General features: G+C 42.7%; 1 protein-coding gene across 1 annotated transcript in view; it reads right to left on the bottom strand.

Moving 5' to 3' along the window:
• slc6a5 (solute carrier family 6 member 5) overlaps positions 1 to 21,337 on the bottom strand; it is a gene marked incomplete at both ends in the record, with an annotated part of 123,122 nt that extends 101,785 nt beyond the window's left edge. The window contains 8 exons of the mRNA XM_084337643.1: positions 18 to 83; positions 5,015 to 5,159; positions 10,026 to 10,182; positions 16,293 to 16,398; positions 16,594 to 16,643; positions 17,547 to 17,629; positions 20,583 to 20,718; positions 21,316 to 21,337. Of these exons, the coding sequence (XP_084193769.1) occupies positions 18 to 83; positions 5,015 to 5,159; positions 10,026 to 10,182; positions 16,293 to 16,398; positions 16,594 to 16,643; positions 17,547 to 17,629; positions 20,583 to 20,718; positions 21,316 to 21,337 (765 nt within the window). The remainder of the gene's footprint in view (positions 1 to 17; positions 84 to 5,014; positions 5,160 to 10,025; positions 10,183 to 16,292; positions 16,399 to 16,593; positions 16,644 to 17,546; positions 17,630 to 20,582; positions 20,719 to 21,315) is intronic.
• Between the last annotated feature and the right edge of the window lie 1,452 nt (positions 21,338 to 22,789).

The following is a 22,789-nucleotide window of genomic DNA, read 5'->3' as shown; positions in this document are numbered from 1 at the left end:
GATGACCCCCTACTCACCTTGTCTTTGAACACTTCCGGGTTACGGTACATGAAGTCACGGTAACTCTCTGTGCGGACGCGATCCTGCAGAGAGAAAAGAATAAAGTCACATTAACGCTCTGTGCAGACCTTATCCTGCAGAGAGAAAAGAATAAAGTCACATTAACGCTCTGTGCAGACCTTATCCTGCAGAGAGAAAAGAATAAAGTCACATTAACGCTCTGTGCAGACCTTAGACCTTATCCTGCCAAGAGAAAGAATAAAGTCACATTAACTCTCTGTGAAAACCTGGTCATATTTTAAACAAAACAGAAAATTCTGTAAAAACAGAGTCTGACTTTCATAGACCATTAATCGCACTGCAGGCCATTTCGCTCTTAGGTCATGCTCAGGTTGGGATCCCTTCCCACATGGGAACAGGGTGGAAAGGAATCCCAACCTGAGCACGACATAAGAGCAAAACAGCCAGTGTGATTCAAGGACTTTCAAGTACTTTCCCAAGCACTATTTTTTCATTTTAAAAAGGGCATCACTTTTAAATGCCGTTTTTTTATTAAAAAATAATCTGACAATTATTTACACTTTAAATACAAAAATTAAATGTCTTGATTCAGAAATTTTGTTATCATGGATGAACAAAACGTTCAATGCGAATGGTTGATTTGAATTTAACTCATTCAGCGCCAATCACGGAAAAAGTCGGGGTTAACTCGCCATGCGTTGAGCGCCAATCACAAGAAATCTCGGGTTTTAATCGTCATTTCTTTTATTAGCTATATCCATTCATTTTTCATCCATCCAGCCTGATGTTATCATTGGGAATGGGTCTGAGCTCGCAAAGGGCAAATACCACCACCTACGCCTTCCAGCTGGTATTGCACATCATTGGAATCCCTCCCCCTTGGGCTGTACGCTGATCTAAGAAGTCCGGTCCAGGTTTTCCTTCTCGGGCAAGCAGTATCGTTATAACACATGGACTGGAGAGACTGAGAGCAGCATGGATTATGCCTTTCAGACATATAACGTTGGATCAATAAACGCGATCAATATTTGGAATGGCGATCAGGAATGAATGGTTAATCCGATGTTTCTTTCGCCACCATCGGAGCGTGTGTGTGCGTGTGTGTGTGTGTGTGTGTGTGTGTGTTTCTGACGTTGGCTGCAGGCAAAGCACTGAGAAGCGACTTTTCAGCCCCCGCTTCTGTTCGCGCATGATGACACATATAATACAGATAATCTAGCGTTATTTTCAGAACGATTCATAAATCAAGCGACTAGGGCTGAGCCCAAACGTTCGAACCTTCGTTCGTTACGTTGGCATTCGAATTCTAAATCAACATTCGAATTTTTTATAAAAATAAATTAACACTTTAATCGCCAGGGTTAAATTCATAATTTACCATCCCTCGCCAGCCCTATTTAACATGGAGAAGTTCCCCTTCTTTGCAGGGCTATAACTTTTTAAATTCTATTGCTAAATTGCCATTATTATGGCCCATTCAATGTCCTATATGTATTGTTCAGGGTGTAGCAACGTTAAACTTTTTCATTCACATATTCATACTAAAATATGGTCTAAAGTATAAGTATGTTTTTATCGTTTTCTGCAGCTTTCTTCAGAACGTGATTTATAGCCCTAAATGCATTATATTGATGATCAAATACAGTTTGGTAGGAATCTGTGCGAGATAAAAAATGTCAACTGGATGTGCTTCTAGAAGTTTCTACGTATCATCTGATGATGACCGGATGGGCGGGGGATCGTTTATAATTCCGTGGGCAGCGTTAGATGATTCATCCAGAGTGGGTCATATGTTCATCAGATCAGTTAGTATAGAAGACGTTAGAATATAACGCTGAATCTTACCGTGGCTTCCTCGCGCCGCTGGCAGATGAGCGTGGAACAGAATTTTTTCTATTATGGGATGTAGAAATGCCCGATCCATTTCCAGGTTGTATAATAGTATATACGTCCAAATCATGTCGTTTTTTCGAGTTATTTGCACCGATCGATGTTCACTGTATCAAGACGGAGTCTCTCTAACGATAGCAAGTGGCCGGACCACATATGGATGAGCACTACCGGTTCAAAGGTTAATTTCCGGTTGGCGATCTGCCGATCGGCCACCAGATGGCGATCTTGAACCGCTAGAGAGTTGAGAGGAGATCAGCAGTGTGTCTCAGGGCTCCGGAAAGGAAATACGGCGTCTTCGGCAGAATGAGCATGGCTAGGAAAGACGAGTTCCGGCGTTTTCAGCAATTAAAGTGTTAATAAAATGTTTTATACATTTTTTTTTAATTCTATTAATTCTGCTTAAACCAATGGGGGTTTTCTTCACAGTTGCAGATAAAGATTAGGCTACACTAATATTATAGTATTAAAAGAAACTGATGAGTTATATTCATTAACACTTTCAGAGCCGGCCGTGTTTTCCTTTTGACCCCCTTGAATGCCCATCATCCACTTCAATGTTAGCGTTAATATCGCCTAATCTATGTTTTAGATTATGGCTATGTGTCTAATCTGCCCGTCGCTTATCAATGACTCATTTTCCAGTCAACATTGTCGAAGCGGATTGTTTTTTTTATCGGTTCATTTCCGTTTTATAGCATCTTGAAAAGAAAAGAAAAATATTCCATAATAAACGGAATATTCTAGAATACACAAAAAACATTCGAATTTTTCGGCCTATTTATGAATTGTTTTCAAATAAACGCTAGATTATCGATAGTATATGTATACGTATGCAGGCTGGTGCCGCGAGCTGATTCTCTTAGTTCCTGATCGCTCGCACAGCCAAACAGCCATATCACACATAGGGGAAAAGCGTATATCTCTGTGAAAACAGGTCTGATTATCCTAAGACTGGTAAAATAGATTCCTTACCTGAGATCAGATGGTATCCAAAAAGATTATTCCAATTCCTGATCGCCATTCCAAAAATCGATCCTTTTATTGATCCAATGCTACATACTGTAAACACATATTACACGCTGTTCTGAGGGTCCACAATGACTGGGATCATCTCCGGTTACATGCGTGAGAAGTAAAATGTGGATTCCGGATTTTTTTTTCTCATCCATTTTCATTGAGTCCATTCCAAAAGGGTGCATTACCATCTGGGAGACGATAGGGGGCGCTTTTTTCACATCTGAGCTCCTGATGGGGCTGGTTTCCCAACGGTAGACTCGGTTGATGAAATCTGAATTCAGATCGCTAATAAAAAAATAAAACGATATTTGTCGTCGTGGGCATTCAGGGGGCGGGCTGATAACACGTGTTATGTCGTCCGTGGCATCCAAAGTCATAGTCGACCCTCCAAATCCTTAGTCGGGGACAGCCCTAATTTGCAGGGGCCAGTTTCGAATTGCAGTCTCCCGTAGGTGTTCTTTGAGAGTGTTTTTGAAAGTGGGTAGTGATTCACATTCCTTTACAGCTTTGGGTAGGGCGTTCCACATTGATGTGGCATAATTGCGAAACGTGTTTAGTCCCTTGTTTGAGCCGAATCTGGGTTTAACATGATTTGTGGAGCTCCCTCTGGTGTTGTGGTCGTGGTATTCACTGACCTTTGGGAAGTATTTTGACATGTACATGGGTACCTTGGTCGTTGGCGATGGCGTTCTACCCAGAAGGTAGACAACGACCCCTGGCGCTGAATGAGTTAAGGGACTTTTTAAGCACCTTGTTAAAAAATTGGCTGTTTTCAAGGAATTCCAGGCCTTGACTTTTTTTTGTAAAGGACCTCGTGCGAACCCTGATAAGAGCAAAACGGCCGCAGTGTGAACAGTTTCGCCTCAAGCCTGCGGGACGGAGAGCTCCTCTCTGTAAGATGCCACATTCTGTATAATCACCCGGATTCTAATCACAATCCCATTCCACGAGACACAATAAAACATCTAACCTAATGGAGAAATACAACAGAGTGGTTACATGATCCTCTTTTGGAGAGAGGTTCCAGTCAGGAGTGACTAATTAACCTGCCAGTCAAACCTGCCCCCTCCAACCCCCAGCGCACCTTTTCCACCAGAAAACCTGTTATAAAAAAAAAAAAAAACCTATTGCCAATTGACAGTTACATGCCATAATTCTTGACACAGTTGGCTCAACCGAAATGAGAAAAGATACGTTTAAATTCAATGAAGCAAAGGGCCATTAGGGCCATTAAGTAGGAACAAGAAGGATATAAAAAATTATAACTGATTCTTTGACGCAGTCAGAACGGGGCCAAAAGTAAAACTTTAGGTGAGAGTGAGCTAGGAACAAAAAAAAAAGGGTTTAACACACAACTCGGGGCCACGTTCTCCCTCTCCCCCTCAGGCCCCCCCCCGGCGTGTCAAAGGTCACGCACTTTAAGGGCTCTCCGTTAAAATAGTTTGATGATGTTCTACCGCAAAACCCCCCCATGTGTCCCGTGATGCTCTTGGTGGCGGACTCGGTGGTGTACTGTATGACGCAAGCCGTCACCACGCCAAGCACCAATCAAGGCCCCGGTGGGAAGCCGTCACCACGCCAAGCACCAATCAGGGCCCGGCGGGAAGCCGTCACCACGCCAAGCACCAATCAGGGCCCGGTGGGAGGATTAGGTCTATGCACTGCTGCAGTAAGTAAGTAGACCAGAGAGAGAGAGGAGAGAGAGCTGACCCCCCCCCCCCTCTCCCCTCTCCCCTCTCCCCCCAAAAGCCGTTGATGCCTAAGCAGTGTAAGTCAAATATAGACATTTCCTCGGCGACGCGGCAGCAAACGACGCTGTTTTACATGAGAGCTCAGTCCTTATTGCCGATTTATCACTTTGAGAGAATGTCTTGTACTCTGTATCAATGTTATGCATAGAGGAGGGCGATGGCTTTCATTTAACGCTACACGGAGCCTCGAGACGAGACGCGCGCTGATGATCCTGCCCACGCTCCACAGAGGGGGGGGGGGGGGGGGGGGGGTTTACCAGATTGCATTGAGCCCAGTGGACACTTGTGTGTCTGTGTGTCTGTGTGTGTGTGTGTGTGAGTGTGTGTCAGACCTTCAGCATCTCCTCGTGGATGCCATGATGGCCGTAGGAGCTGAAGTAGGCCTCGTCCTCGTCCTCTCGGAGTTCGGCCACCGCGCCCAAGCTGCCCGCACCCCTGCTCGTGTCTGCGTTCAGCACCAGGCCCTGGGCCAGCAGCCTGGAACCACACGTTACCATACATGACCACACGTTACCACGCGCTACCACGCGTTACCACGCGTTATCACACGTTACCATATATCACACATTACAACATGTTACCATTAGGGCTGGGACTTTATCGCATTAATTTAGATTAATTAACTACAGAAAGAATTTAAAGTAAAAAAAGAAAATTATGCATTTAATCGCATGATGATTTTTCTTTATTGTGTAAGAATCAAATAATGTTACCATTCAAAGGAGACCAGACTCATGCATGTGCTATAAGTATAAAGTATAATAAATCGCAAATAGTCTGGTTTCTTAGTCTGGTTTGTTCATAAAAAGTTCACAAAAGACCATTTTTACAATGGTCAACTGTTCTGGAATGTACTTGAAAGTACTGCGTTTTACTTTTATCTCGAAAGTGCTTGAGTTTACAAAAGGTCCTTTGCGCTATATATATTATTCCTAAAATGTCTGCACTTTGTAAAAAATTGCATTGATCTGTTGGTATGTGTAGTAGCTAATACAGGATTTTGCTGCAGTATAATGTATTATTCATTGATTCACTCGTATACCAAAATTCATTTGAATTGAAAAATTTAGCTTTTCGATCAAATATTGATATGCGATTAAAATGTGATTAATTTCGATTAATTAACTATAAAGAGTTACCATACATTATTATCACGCGTTACCATTATCCCGCGTTACCATACATTATCACGCATTACCATACATTATCACACGTTACCATACATTATCATACATTATCACGCATTACCATACATTACCACACATTACCACACATTACCACACGTTACCACACATTACCATACATTACCACACATTATCACACATTACCACACATTACCACACATTACCACACATTACCACACATTACCACACGTTACAACACATTACCACACATTACCACACATTACCACACATTACCACACATTACCACACATTACCACACGTTACCACACATTACCACACATTACCACACGTTACCACACATTACCACACGTTACCATACATTACCACACATTATCACACATTACCACACGTTACCATACATTACCACACATTATCACACATTACCACACATTACCACACGTTACCACACATTACCATACATTATCACACATTACCACACGTTACCACACATTATCACATGTTACCACACATTACCATACATTACCACACATTACCACACATTATCACACGTTACCACACATTATCACACATTACCACACGTTACCACACGTTACCACACGTTACCATACATTACCACACATTATCACACATTACCACACGTTACCACACATTATCACACATTACCATACATTACCACATGTTACCACACATTACCACACGTTACCACACATTACCATACATTATCACATGTTACCATACATTATCACACGTTACCACACATTATCACACATTACCATACATTATCACACATTACCACACGTTACCACACATTATCACACGTTACCACACATTATCACACATTATCACACGTTACCACACATTACCACACATTATCACACGTTACCACACGTTACCACACATTATCACTTTACCACACATTATCACACGTTACCACACATTATCACACATTATCACACGTTACCACACATTACCACACATTATCACACGTTACCACACATTACCACACGTTACAACACATTATCACACTTTACTACACATTACCACATGTTACCTAGGGCTGACCTTCGAATTTTTGAATTCGAAGCTTCTGGGCCGAGATTCGATTTTAATTCGAAGCTTCGAGATTAAAAAAATAATAATAATTCAATTATTATTATTTTTTTTATGTTGTGGGACTTGTACAGCACTTAGTTCAACTTTGTCAGTGCTGTAAAGTTTAAACCTTTTTAAATCTTAGACAAACAAAACACTTTGCTTTCGTGAAATATTGTAAGCCATTATTTGAGGCTTTATAAAAGCAGCACAATGAACACAAATCTGTCAGTGCCGAGTCCGACCTCATCTTAAATAACAAACAGCATTGCTTGTTGTAGTTAACAGAGAGGCAGAGTTGATTTAGCACAAAAAAATAAAAAAAATTATATTCTTTTTTTTATTTTGTATAATCGAATTTTATTTTCATATTCGAATCCCATGCCCATCGAACGAAGCTTCGAAGTATTTAAGACAGCCCTAGTTACAACACATTATCACACATTAGCACACTTTACTACACATTACCACTAGGGATGTCCGATATTATCGGCCGTTATTACATGGCGTTTTAACATTCGCCGAAATGCTCGATTGTGATTGGTCAATAGCGCTCGTCAGAGGTCCATTATTACTCGATAACGGACCTCTGCCGAGCAATAATGACCGCTGTTCGCAATCAAGCCCACTGACACACACTGCAGCAGTGCAATCAGTCCACACACCTGCCGGCGATAATAATAACTTTATTTGGGCTGACAGCGGACGGAGCCACAGAACAACTGCGTCTGCAATTGCATTTGATCTCGTCTTGTCGATGGTGTAAAATGAATTAGGTATATTGTTAGTAAGTTAGCCATGTAATAAGCGGGATAATGTATAGCTATAGCTATACTCGGTCATTGTCGCAAAATTATTTACCTTCACTACGTTTAAAACACCTCGGCGAGGCGCCTCTGTATTCTAAACTCCGTGTCGGTCAATTATTTAGCGACAATGACCTCGTAGTTATCCCTTACATATTGGCATTTTTTTTTTTTTTTTTTTACATTTCTATAACCTTTATTTACCCAGGCAAGCAAGTAAGAACAAATTCTGATTTTATTTATTGTCAAAAGTATGCATAATGTTGTGTTAATTCCACAACAAGACATATGTAATGTTAATTACCTGAAATTATTCCGTTTTTTGGGGGGGAAACCCTGCATATTATCGGTATCGGTTGATATCGGTATCGGAAATTAAGAGTTGGACAATATCAGTATAGGTAAAAAAGCCAATATTGAGCATCCCTAATTACCACACATTACCACATGTTACCACACATTATCACACTTTACTACACATTACCACACAATATCACACGTTTCCACGTGTTACCACACTTTACAACACCACATTACTACACATTATTACCACACTTTTACTACACATTACCACACATTACTACACATTACCACAGTAATCTGCCTTGAGTAATACATCTCAAACTAGGACATATTACAGTAACGTCAGGTAAAGTAAGGGCCACATGCAACCTTCAAGCAGGACATAGCAGTAAATGGAGTGGATGGAAGACATCCATCTTTCCCTCTCCATTTTCACTCCTCCTTTCTTCCTTCCGTTCTCTCTCTCTCTCTCTCTCTCTCCTTCTCTTTCTGTATTTTTCCCTTATTGCCCCCCTCCGTCTTCCCCCCCTCCTCGCTTCAACCCTCTCTGCTGCAGTGGAATTTTCCCTTCCTCTAAACTTCTTCCACACGGTGTCTGATGCCCCTGCAGGACTGGGCTCACTGGGTCCCCCTGCTGGCGTGAGGGGGGAGGTGCAGGGACGAGGCGACACAGTATGAACGGAGCACCACGTGAGCCTGGGGGGAATAACACATTAACTGACTACGGACACTGGGGTGGAAAACAGAAATTCACCAGGACTCTCATTAATCTAACAGCCATGGAATAGAAAACAACCTCCAAATAAAGTGTTAGTTTGCCTTTCGCACAGTGGCCAGGAGACGAGGTAAAATGGTAAATGGACTGCATTTATATACAGCAGCAGCTTTTATCCAAAGCACTTTACAACTCACGCCTCACATCCACCCACTTACCCGCTCGTCGGGAGCTAGTTAAGGGTTAAGTGCGTTAAGTGTCTTGCTCAAGGACACTTCGACACGCTGCCGGAAAGGAGCCGGAATCAAACCGGGAACCTTCCGAGCAAAGAGAAAAAAACACACCGGCCACAATCTAAGTTGTACATGTATTTATTTATAAAAACTATTTACCTTTATTTACCAGGGTAGGTTCTTTCAGCATGAAATGCTCTTTTTCAGCAACGTCCTGCTTCACACTCACACAGTTCAAGTCACACCTGGGAGCTGCCCCGTTGGCCACTGAGCAACTCCGCTGGAGCAGTTGGGGGTTAAGTGCCTTGCTCAAGGGCACTTCAGCGGTTGGTATTGAGGGATGGGAGATCATTCGCAGTCGTCTGGTAATCGATTCCCGCTCCTCCCGGGCAGCGCGTCACAGGTGTCCTTGAGCAAGACACTTAACCCCTAACTGCCCCCGATGAGCAGGTCGGCACCTCGCGTGGTCGGTGAGTGAACGTGTGAGTGAACGGGTGAATGTGAGGAACCAAATTGTAAAGAGCGTTGGATAAAAGCTGCTATATAAATGCACCCTTTACCGTTTATGTCCTGACTGGGAGAAGCTGTGGGAAACGTGGGGGTTTAACCCTTTCACTACCACACTATGGTAGTGAAAGGGTTAACCTTCTGTAGTGTGGTAGTGAAAGGGTTAACACGTTGTCGTGCGGCAGTGAAAGGGTTAACCTGCTGTATTGTCACAGTGAAAGGGTTAACCCTTTGATAGTGTGGTGGTGAAAGGGTTAACCTGCTGTAGTGTGGTAGTGAAGGGGTTAACCCTTTGTCATGTGGCAGTGAAAGGGGGTTAACCTGCTGTAGTGTGGTAGTGAAAGGGTTAACCCTTTGTCATGGTGTCAGTGAAAGGGTTAACCTGCTGTATCATCACAGTGAAAGGGTTAACCCTTTGTCATGTGTCAGTGAAAGGGTTAACCTGCTGTATCATCACAGTGAAAGGGTTAACCCCTTGATAGTGTGGTGGTGAAAGGGTTAACCTGCTGTATCATCACAGTGAAAGGGTGAAAAGGACTCACTTGAGCTTGTGCAGGTCCTCCATGGCTCTGGCCAGGGCCTCCTCTGAGCTCCGCGCCCTCTCCTCCGCGGCCTGGGCCCTCTGCAGCAGGGCGGCGGGGGGGGGCTGGCCGCCTGACAGGGGGGTCGCAGCCTCCATGTCGAGCAGCTCCTCTGGGTCTGGAGCGCAAAGGAGACGGAGATGTAAAGATACAAAGAGATGTGGACCGAAGAGAACGGGGCGTAGGTCCAGAGGAATTCACACAAAAGGTATGAACACCAGAGATTAGGGGTGTAACGGTGGTACACAAAAACCACTGTTCGGTACGTACCTCGGTTTTTAAGTCACGGTTCCATGTTCCACTCAGGGGTGATGTAGTGTGCAGTAACTAATTGTACTTCTAGGGCTGTCAACGAATATTCTATATTGAAATTAATAATCGACTTGTAAAGAAAAGAAAAGATAATAATAATTATGTTAGATTGTGAAAAAAAAACAGCCCCCGGTGGGCGGTTAACATACCGTTGTATTCGTTCGGTACACACTACAGCCGTTCGGTACGGTACGGTACACACTGAAACGGTTCAGTTCGGTACGGATACGTGTACCTTTACACCCCTACCAGAAATGTATGGTAAAGACTATTGTGCAGGTAAAAAACTAGTACTATACCTGTAGAACCTAGAACTCCAACAGTATTAAACCTGTAGAACCTAGAACTCCAATAGTACTATACCTGTCTGTAATAAGAGGTCAAGTCAAGTCAAGTAATTTATTTATATAGCACATTTAAAAGCACAAGAGCCAACCAAAGTGCTGTACAATCAAAGCTTAAAATCAATGTCCTAATATAAAATACACAAATACAAAAATACAAAAAGGCACAGCAGGACAAGACAATACATTCAGAGAATAGGACAGTAGGACAACACACGGATAGGGGAACACAAAGTACAGTAGCACACAGGGGACAGAGGAGCATAAGAAGAGATACAAGAGGGAGGGGGCAGGATAAAATTACATGGGAGTGTGTGAGTTAGGGTGTGGGAGAATCAGGGTTTATTGAAGGCCAGGGAATAGAAGTGGGTTTTTAGACGGGCCTTAAATGTCTCCAGCGAGGGGGCAGATCGGATCTCCAGGGGAAGCTGGTTCCATAGATCCTGTAGATTAATTGTGACACACCTTACCAACATGGACACACGTTCATTTTTTTTTTTTTTTTTTTTACTTTCCTTGTTTCAAACTATTTCCCTCAATTCATTCACCATTTGCTTGCTAAATGATACATCTCCACAAGTCCAACTCCCCATGTCCAACAAACTATCCAAATGACCTATGCACCTCAGCAAATTGCCACAAGAAATGAAAACACCATCGCCCTCCAGGTGCTTAATGATTGAATTGCTGAGTCACTGATCTGAATCACTAGATTCCTCGACAACACCTCTTAGACGTCCTCTCTTTAATTAGCTTTAACTTTCACATCCAACGACATGTTCCTCCATTGGCGAGTATAAACAATGGCGTGGCCGACCGAAGGGGTGGCTGAGGGGCTTAGTGTCTCGCTGACGTTATGCCACTCGTTGTTTACCGGAGGGGGCCCTAGAAATTGGAAATATTCAATATGTGTCACGAGGGAATGACGTCGGGGAAAAAAAAGAAACATCTTCAGAGAATATAATAAAATGGGATCTATTTATGTTCAGTACAATTAAAATTTATTATATTTTGAGGTGAAATGTGATGAAAAGAACCTAGAACTCCAACAGTACTGTAACTGTAGAACCTAGAACTCCAACAGTACTGTACCTGTAGAACCTAGAACTCCAGCAGTACTGTACCTGTAGAACCTAGAACTCCAGCAGTACTGTACCTGTAGAACCTAGAACTCCAACAGTACTGTACCTATAGAACCTAGAACCCCAGCAGTACTGTACCTATAGAACCTAGAACTCCAACAGTACTGTACCTGTAGAACCTAGAACTACAACAGTACTGTACCTATAGAACCTAGAACTCCAGCAGTACTGTACCTGTAGAACCTAGAACTCCAGCAGTACTGTACCTGTAGAACCTAGAACTCCAGCAGTACTGTACCTGTAGAACCTAGAACTCCAGCAGTACTGTACCTATAGAACCTAGAACTCCAGCAGTACTGTACCTGTAGAACCTAGAACTCCAACAGTACTGTACCTATAGAACCTAGAACTCCAGCAGTACTGTACCTGTAGAACCTAGAACTCCAACAGTACTATACCTATAGAACCTAGAACTCCAACAGTACTATACCTGTAGAACCTAGAACTCCAGCAGTACTGTACCTGTAGAACCTAGAACTCCAGCAGTACTGTACCTATAGAACCTAGAACTCCAACAGTACTGTACCTGTAGAACCTAGAACTCCAGCAGTACTGTACCTGTAGAACCTAGAACTCCAGCAGTACTATACCTGTAGAACCTAGAACTCCAACAGTACTGTACCTATAGAACCTAGAACTCCAACAGTACTGTACCTGTAGAACCTAGAACTCCAGCAGTACTGTACCTGTAGAACCTAGAACTCCAGCAGTACTGTACCTGTAGAACCTAGAACTCCAGCAGTACTGTACCTGTAGAACCTAGAACTCCAGCAGTACTGTACCTATAGAACCTAGAACTCCAACAGTACTGTACCTATAGAACCTAGAACTCCAACAGTACTGTACCTATAGAACCTAGAACTCCAACAGTACTGTACCTGTAGAACCTAGAACTCCAACAGTACTGTACCTATAGAACCTAGAACTCCAGCAGTACTGTATCTATAGAACCTAGAACTCCAGCAGTACTGTACCTGTAGAACCTAGAACTCCAGCAGTACTGTACCTATAGAACCTAGAACTCCAGCAGTACTGTACCTGTAGAACCTAGAACTCCAGCAGTACTGTACCTGTAGAACCTATAACTCCAACAGTACTGTACCTGTAGAACCTAGAACTCCAACAGTACTGTACCTGTAGAACCTAGAACTCCAACAGTACTGTACCTATAGAACCTAGAACTCCAGCAGTACTGTACCTGTAGAACCTAGAACTCCAGCAGTACTGTACCTGTAGAACCTAGAACTCCAGCAGTACTGTACCTATAGAACCTAGAACTCCAACAGTACTGTACCTGTAGAACCTAGAACTCCAACAGTACTGTACCTATAGAACCTAGAACTCCAACAGTAATGTACCTGTAGAACCTAGAACTCCAACAGTACTGCACCTATAGAACCTAGAACTCCAACAGTACTGTACCTGTAGAACCTAGAACTCCAACAGTACTGTACCTGTAGAACCTAGAACTCCAGCAGTACTGTACCTGTAGAACCTAGAACTCCAACAGTACTGTACCTATAGAACCTAGAACTCCAACAGTACTGTACCTATAGAACCTAGAACTCCAGCAGTACTGTACCTATAGAACCTAGAACTCCAGCAGTACTGTACCTGTAGAACCTAGAACTCCAGCAGTACTGTACCTGTAGAACCTAGAACTCCAACAGTACTGTACCTGTAGAACCTAGAACTCCAGCAGTACTGTACCTGTAGAACCTAGAACTCCAACAGTACTGTACCTGTAGAACCTAGAACTCCAACAGTACTGTACCTGTAGAACCTAGAACTCCAACAGTACTGTACCTGTAGAACCTAGAACTCCAACAGTACTGTACCTGTAGAACCTAGAACTCCAGCAGTACTGTACCTATAGAACCTAGAACTCCAACAGTACTGTACCTATAGAACCTAGAACTCCAACAGTACTGTACCTATAGAACCTAGAACTCCAACAGTACTGTACCTGTAGAACCTAGAACTCCAGCAGTACTGTACCTGTAGAACCTAGAACTCCAACAGTACTATACCTGTAGAACCTAGAACTCCAGCAGTACTGTACCTGTAGAACCTAGAACTCCAGCAGTACTGTACCTATAGAACCTAGAACTCCAGCAGTACTGTACCTGTAGAACCTAGAACTCCAGCAGTACTGTACCTGTAGAACCTAGAACTCCAGCAGTACTGTACCTATAGAACCTAGAACTCCAGCAGTACTGTACCTATAGAACCTAGAACTCCAACAGTACTGTACCTGTAGAACCTAGAACTCCAACAGTACTATACCTGTAGAACCTAGAACTCCAGCAGTACTGTACCTGTAGAACCTAGAACTCCAGCAGTACTGTACCTATAGAACCTAGAACTCCAACAGTACTGTACCTGTAGAACCTAGAACTCCAACAGTACTGTACCTATAGAACCTAGAACTCCAGCAGTACTGTACCTGTAGAACCTAGAACTCCAACAGTACTGTACCTGTAGAACCTAGAACTCCAACAGTACTGTACCTGTAGAACCTAGAACTCCAACAGTACTGTACCTATAGAACCTAGAACTCCAACAGTACTGTACCTGTAGAACCTAGAACTCCAGCAGTACTGTACCTATAGAACCTAGAACTCCAGCAGTACTGTACCTGTAGAACCTAGAACTCCAACAGTACTGTACCTATATAACCTAGAACTCCAGCAGTACTGTACCTGTAGAACCTAGAACTCCAACAGTACTGTACCTATAGAACCTAGAACTCCAACAGTACTGTACCTGTAGAACCTAGAACTCCAACAGTACTGTACCTATAGAACCTAGAACTCCAGGAGTACTGTACCTGTAGAACCTAGAACTCCAGCAGTACTGTACCTATAGAACCTAGAACTCCAGCAGTACTGTACCTGTAGAACCTAGAACTCCAGCAGTACTGTACCTGTAGAACCTAGAACTCCAACAGTACTGTACCTATAGAACCTAGAACTCCAGCAGTACTGTACCTGTAGAACCTAGAACTCCAACAGTACTGTACCTATAGAACCTAGAACTCCAGCAGTACTGTACCTGTAGAACCTAGAACTCCAACAGTACTGTACCTATAGAACCTAGAACTCCAACAGTACTGTACCTATAGAACCTAGAACTCCAGCAGTACTGTACCTATAGAACCTAGAACTCCAGCAGTACTGTACCTATAGAACCTAGAACTCCAGCAGTACTGTACCTATAGAACCTAGAACTCCAGCAGTACTGTACCTGTAGAACCTAGAACTCCAACAGTACTGTACCTGTAGAACCTAGAACTCCAACAGTACTGTACCTATAGAACCTAGAACTCCAACAGTACTGTACCTATAGAACCTAGAACTCCAACAGTACTGTACCTGTAGAACCTAGAACTCCAGCAGTACTGTACCTATAGAACCTAGAACTCCAGCAGTACTATACCTATAGAACCTAGAACTCCAACAGTACTGTACCTGTAGAACCTAGAACTCCAGCAGTACTGTACCTGTAGAACCTAGAACTCCAGCAGTACTGTACCTGTAGAACCTAGAACTCCAGCAGTACTGTACCTGTAGAACCTAGAACTCCAACAGTACTGTACCTGTAGAACCTAGAACTCCAACAGTACTGTACCTGTAGAACCTAGAACTCCAGCAGTAATGTACCTATAGAACCTAGAACTCCAGCAGTACTGTACCTGTAGAACCTAGAACTCCAGCAGTACTGTACCTGTAGAACCTAGAACTCCAACAGTACTGTACCTGTAGAACCTAGAACTCCAACAGTACTGTACCTGTAGAACCTAGAACTCCAGCAGTACTGTACCTATAGAACCTAGAACTCCAACAGTACTGTACCTATAGAACCTAGAACTCCAGCAGTACTGTACCTATAGAACCTAGAACTCCAGCAGTACTGTACCTGTAGAACCTAGAACTCCAGCAGTACTGTACCTGTAGAACCTAGAACTCCAGCAGTACTGTACCTATAGAACCTAGAACTCCAGCAGTACTGTACCTATAGAACCTAGAACTCCAGCAGTACTGTACCTATAGAACCTAGAACTCCAGCAGTACTGTACCTATAGAACCTAGAACTCCAGCAGTACTGTACCTGTAGAACCTAGAACTCCAACAGTACTGTACCTGTAGAACCTAGAACTCCAGCAGTACTGTACCTGTAGAACCTAGAACTCCAGCAGTACTGTACCTGTAGAACCTAGAACTCCAGCAGTACTGTACCTGTAGAACCTAGAACTCCAGCAGTACTGTACCTGTAGAACCTAGAACTCCAGCAGTACTGTACCTATAGAACCTAGAACTCCAACAGTACTGTACCTGTAGAACCTAGAACTCAAACAGTACTGTACCTGTAGAACCTAGAACTCCAACAGTACTGTACCTGTAGAACCTAGAACTCCAACAGTACTGTACCTGTCTGTAGCAGGAGGTCGTCCTGTAGAACGGGCTTCATGAAGTCGTCGCTCTCCCAGGGAAGAGCCCCGTCAGACAGTCCAGTTAGACTCGCTCCGCTACACTTCTGCAAATACACAACACTTTAAATCAGTCTCTCCGAACAGAATAATCACTTAATTGTTCTTATTTGTGTGCAATCAAAATCATTTTTAAATCACTTTGGTTTGAGATTAAGTCAATGACATCTATAGTTGCGTAAATAATCCATATTGCATTTCAACAATTAAGATAGTAAGATAACGGTTATGTGTGTACTTACTGTAGACCGTATGAAGTTGATCATCTTTATATAACCGTAGTCATCCAGATCTGATGAGTGAAAATAGGACAACCGCTTAATACAACCTGCCACAACAGAGGTGTTCTGGTCAATCTTGTGCTAAAGCACAGTATAGTAGCATGTACAATAATGCTGTATATACCATATATATATTTATTCTCACTGCATATATACCTATCCTCACCTGTTTGTACTTACCTGCACAAAGTCCTTTACTATATCTATATATATATATATCTGTACCTATCCTACTCTTACAAGTTATGCTGCTGGTCAGTAGTAGTCATACTGTCTTTATTTATTATACTACAACTCTGTACATACATCTGATTAGCACTACACTCAGTAGTACTCATTTGTATATTTTGTACCCAGTTGCACTTTACTGTTACATTTGCACTCTGGTTGGATGCCAAACTTATTTTCATTGTACTGTACTTGTGCTGTATAATGACAATACATTTGAATCTAAACTAATCTAATCTATAGAGACACATGACTCACTACTCACTGTGTGTTTTCTCAACACAACAGATGTGTTCCGGTCAGGGATGCTCGATATTGGCTTTTTTACCGATACCGATATACCGATATTGTCCAACTCTTAATTTCCGATACCGATATCAACCGATACCAACCGATACCGAAAAACGGAATCATTTCAGGTAATTAACATTACATATCTCTTGTTGTGGAGTTAACACAACATCATGCATACTTTTGACAATAAATAAAATCAGAATTTGTTCTTACTAGCTTGCCTGGGTAAATAAAGGTTATAAAATGTAAAAAAAGAAGAAAAAAAAAGAAAAAGAAAAAAAGCCGATACCGATATTTTCCGATATCACATTTTAATGCCAATATCGGACATCCCTAGTTCCGGTAGATCTTGTACTAAAGCTCAGTATAGAGACACATGACTGACTACTCACTGTGTTTTCTCAACACCTCCACAAGGCTGACTTGATGCTCAGCTGAGCAGTGTTGCAGTGTTGAGGACACAGAGTCGAGCAACCTGTGAAAGTGTGTCGTAAAAAAAGTACATTTTAGTGCCACACACAACTATTAAAGCTGCAATGTTTTCTGACCACTAGGGGGCGTAAGTAGCCACTATAAACAAACTCCCCCAGGTTGAGAACCATTGCTGCAGAGTATGATTAAGTTATAACTTTCTGTGCACTAGATTAGAGTAGGGTAGTGAAGGGAAGAAGAGCTTTAATTGCATATTAATAAAAAAAAAATACATATGATACTGTATTGTACATTATATCATATTACATTATATAATCATATTATAATTCATTTGTATATTATATTAAACTATATTATTTACACTATATACTATTATATGATGATGGTACTATATTATATTGTATATATCATGTACTATATATCTCATATCACATTATATATGTGTTGTATACACTATTATGTACTATATACTATTATATATACTATTATATACTGCAGGTATACTAGGGCTGACCCCTATTAGTCGAATAGTCGACTAATCGGTCGAAAGGAGCCGTAGTCGACTGCCAACCTCTTAGTCGAATAATAAAAAAAAATATATATATATATATAATTTTATTTTTTTTTATCATAGAAGCGTGGCTAACGCTAATGGCACGCATACCAGAGGCTAACTGCGGATTTCACCCATCTAATGAAAACACTAGACTAGACAAATATCAAGATGTATCCATCAGTGGACCCATGCTTTTGCAGAGGACAAGAAGCCTTCAGTCGACTCCTTCAGACATTAAAGCACCCCCCACAGCCCAAATGGAATGATAATAGTCGACTATCCAAATCCTTAGTCGGGGACAGCCCTAAGGTATACTATACTGTAATGTGTACTGTAATGTGTACTATATGTGTACTACATGTGTGTACTGTAATGTGTACTATATGTATGTACTATGTATGTATGTAAATAAAGAAATTAAAAAAAATAAACTAAACGTAAGTCTTCAGGGGTAGGGCCCGACAAGCCTAGTGCTTCTCCCTAGCCCTTTTCGGACAATTGGACAATGCTGCAATAGCAGCTGGTAAAACGTTGGCGATTTATGGAATGACAATAAAAAAATAACTGAACTGAACTGAACTGGATAGTGTAGGAGATTGAGTATGATTAAGTCATAACTTTCTGTGCACTAGAACAGAACTACGCTAAAGTGTGTATAGCTTGAAGATTAAACATTCAATTTTGAGAGTGCCCCAGGACAGTTCGTTCAGCATTTGTCAACATGCACCACTCTCTCCTAAGGCTAGGAACGAGAGAGAACCCTCCAATCGAATGACGTCACTGGGATGTAAAAACCCGGAATGCTCAACAGACAATAACTTGGGCTCTGAATTTATGAGACCACACAATGTTTGTGAGGTTTATACTCTAGCATTGTTGGAGGTCTGAACCAGCAACAACACACAGACATTTTATGACCTCATAAAGTTAATTCAATGTCTATAGAGCACTAGCCCCAGATTTTACATTCCAGTCACTAACTGGAGGGTAAAATCTCTCAGTTCTCTTATCAGGCACTCTTATGTCTCGCTTTAGGGGACAGTGGTGGTGCGTGTTCACAAATCTTCCTGTCCTGGGGCACAGGGAGAACATGAATTATTTTTTTTATCCACTTTTTTCTCCTCCTATTTTTCTTGTATTTTCCTCCCATCCCAATTTTTGCCGTTATGCCAATTCCCCCCTCCCCTTCCTGGTCGTTGCGCACATTTGCCCCCTACTTGCCGGTCTAGGGAGCCCTGAAGTCTATCACATGCTTCCTCCGATACATAGGAGACAGCCAGCAGCCTCTTTTCACCTGCCAGCGCGGACTTTCATTGGTGCGGTGTAACGCGTGGGAGGGCACACTACCTCACCCAGATCCCTTCCTCGCTGTGCAGGTGCCCTGACCGACCTGTAGGAGTCGCTGTTTACAACGACCAGATTACCACCCACCGGCTTCCCTCTCGCTGACACTGCCAATTGTGCCAGTATGATGACCGGCCAAGCCGGAGGTACCGCCAGTGGTGCAGTGGTGGTAGGACGGGGTAAGACGCCGTCCTAGTAGTTCGCTGAGCAGAAGTGCGCGCAATCGCGCACGGATGTGCACGCGCGCACACAAAAATGCGTTCACAATTGTCACTGGACTCGTCGCGCCGTGCGCCAAGTACCCGGCCGGCACTTGTCTTATCACCTAGACTTTGCATAATAATAGGATACCGATAGCATAACAACGAGAAGAGCCAAACCAAAATACAAGCCCTGTACCAATTGGTGGGGGTTTGCTTGATCTGTGGTCCCGACTGGAAGGATGAGACATTAAGTTGTGCTTCAGTCTGAAGGAAACTGTCCTTCTGTAAACTAAGTTACATTGTTAATTTAGTTTGTATTTACTTTTCTAGTTTAAGTTAATTCAATTAAAGAAATTGTAACTACAATTACATTTAAAACATTGGTATGCATAATAATCATCTGTTCTGTGTGCAAGCGAGGGAACATGTATGCGCGTGCGTGCGCGGAGCGCGCATGCACGTGGCGTCTGGGCAGTTCCCATATTACGACTGCACCACTGGGTACCGCTGACAGCTGGATTCGATACCAGTGTCTCTGTGGTGGTAGAGAGACGCTTAGTCCGCTGCGCTACCCGGACGCCCAAGAACATGAATTCTTAAAATGAGTGGCATTCCCCTTTAAGCATATTAGGTAAAAATATGAAGATGTTTCACCACCACCGTGTCTAGTAGCCATCCTATGATAAGATCAGTGTGTGTGTGTGTGTGTGTGTGTGTGTGTGTGTGTGTGTGTGTGTGTGTGTGTGTGTGTGTGTGTGTTGCAGTCTGAAAAGCCATACAGGCTACATCTGATTTCAGACACATTGTATAATAATGTGACTTGTTGCAATTCCCCTCTGTGGTTGAAACGCACGCTAGCTGGATATCATCCCAGACACCCCATCCCATCTCACCTGTCACAGAACAGACAGGTGATTTGTTGTTGTTCGTCTTCAGATGTCTCGTCCTCCAACCACTGAGCATCCTCATAATCATCATCACCATCACTCCCCGAGAGGTCGGGCACCTCCTCACCAGATCCATCATGATCTATCAAAGTGATTGATTGATTGATTGATTAACAGATTGCAGAATGGGTACAATACATACAGCTCAATACACACACAATTGTTAAGGGGATGCAGACCAGAGAAAGACTTTCGTCTTGTTTACATCAGGGTCCCCCATTTTCAATTCATCATAATATGACATACATGACATACAGATAGACAGTACGGCTACATCTATACATTTATGACATACCAGATTTACAAATACAGTACTGTTTTTGATACAAAGAGTCTAGAAAAAGAGAGTATATACATTTGACGTAGTGATGGCAAGTGGCAAGTGATGATGATGATGGTGTGATTGCAGTGATTTAAACATTTCGAAACAAGCAATATTTGGGTAACGTTAGTCAGTTCACTTGCAGATCAAAAAGTTATTAAAACAGCAGGTTAATCAGAAAACGAGTGGCTATTCGGATGCAAAAAGGCAACGCTGGCTGGCGGTTATCATCATGGCCAAACAACAACCTAAATTAGGTTTCTTGGCTTTACAAATGATGTCCAACATAATTAATAACATTGCACTCTTGAAATGTAATTCTTCCTCGCTTTACTGTTGACTATTGACAATACTCACGTGCGTCTGTGTATGCTGCCATGTTGCCTCTTTTCATTGAACACACTTCCGGGTGACGTTTCGATCACGTCGTCAAGAACGAGCGGCAGGTTTAAAGGTGTAGTTTTACACTTTCACCACTGGATGTCGCCAAGTCTCAATTTTTGATGCATCTGGGGGTTATTAGTGTAGTTGCTCCTACACATACTTGAGAGGTTGGAACTTTTTTGGAAAAAACCTCACACTGCCCCCGCCATTTCCTGTCTCTGCTGTGCAGGCGTCCCCCAACCGACCTGTAGGAGTCGCTGTCCACAACGTCCAGATGACCACCCATCGACTTCCACCCGCTGACTCTGCCAATTGAGTTAGTATGACGGCCGGCCCAAGCCGGAGGCAACGCCGACAGCCGGATTCGAACCCGGTGTCTCTTGCGTTGGTGACGAGCGCAATGTCCGCTGCGCCACCCAGCCGCCTCCAATCCCTCAATAATCTGAACTACTCTGAGATGTGGAATGCTGAGATGAGCAAACATGTACATGTGCTCGCTCTGTGTGCTGCCTGTACCACTAGGCCTTACCAATACAATGAATTATATTAAATCAACAATTCTATTATCAGACCATGGACGTAGAAGTGTGGGGGGATACCCAATGGCCCCTGACCACCCAGGGCCCCCAAGCTCAGAGGCTATGGACTAAAGGAGGACACGGGACCCTGAAACAATTGGGGATTCAAAATGGAGAGAAAGACTTTCGTCTTGTTTACATCAGGGTCCCCCATTTTCAATTCATCATAATGACTACAAAAGTCACTACAGAATGACTTTCTACGCCCCTGGTTGCCTGGCATCAGTGAACAGTAGCCTATCCTGAAGTACTGAAGTACAACAGCTTATGGTGTGAGCATCTATAAGATAAGATAAGATAAGATAAGATAAGATAAGATAAGATAAGATGAGATAAGATAAGATATGCCTTTATTGATCCCCTTGGGGAAATTCAGGCATCATAGCAGCATGGGGGGAGGGGAGGTACAGGTATGGGAATGGTAATAGTAGAAGACATAAATATAGGCCATACAATTATAGTAAAGATAAAAAAAAATAAGCAGTGTAAACAATATAATGAACTCTGAATATAGGGACTTGAGAAAGTAAACAGTGTGATCAAAGGTGCAGATGAGGGTCTGTATGCCCTATCAGTTATATTATACGTTACAATAAATATGGTCAATAACACTTAGAATCTGAACATATACTGAGTAAGTAAAGTATACAACCACAGTGGTAGACTGCAGTAGTGTATCCTCACACACTCCTTCCCTGATAAGACTGTAGCTTGTATCCTACTGAGGTTACTGTTGACATATGCCTCAGAAGACCCACCCACTCCTATCCGAGCTCTGGGAGGGTCGTCAAAGAGAAGCTGCCTATTCTCGGTCCTCGCTCCACAATGGTGGAACGAACTTCCCACCACAGTTAGAACAGCCGAAATCT

This window comes from Notolepis coatsorum (assembly GCF_963971535.1).
Source record: "Notolepis coatsorum genome assembly, chromosome: 20".
Lineage (NCBI taxonomy): Eukaryota > Metazoa > Chordata > Actinopteri > Aulopiformes > Paralepididae > Notolepis > Notolepis coatsorum.
This window is presented reverse-complemented; position numbering and strand designations above follow the sequence as displayed.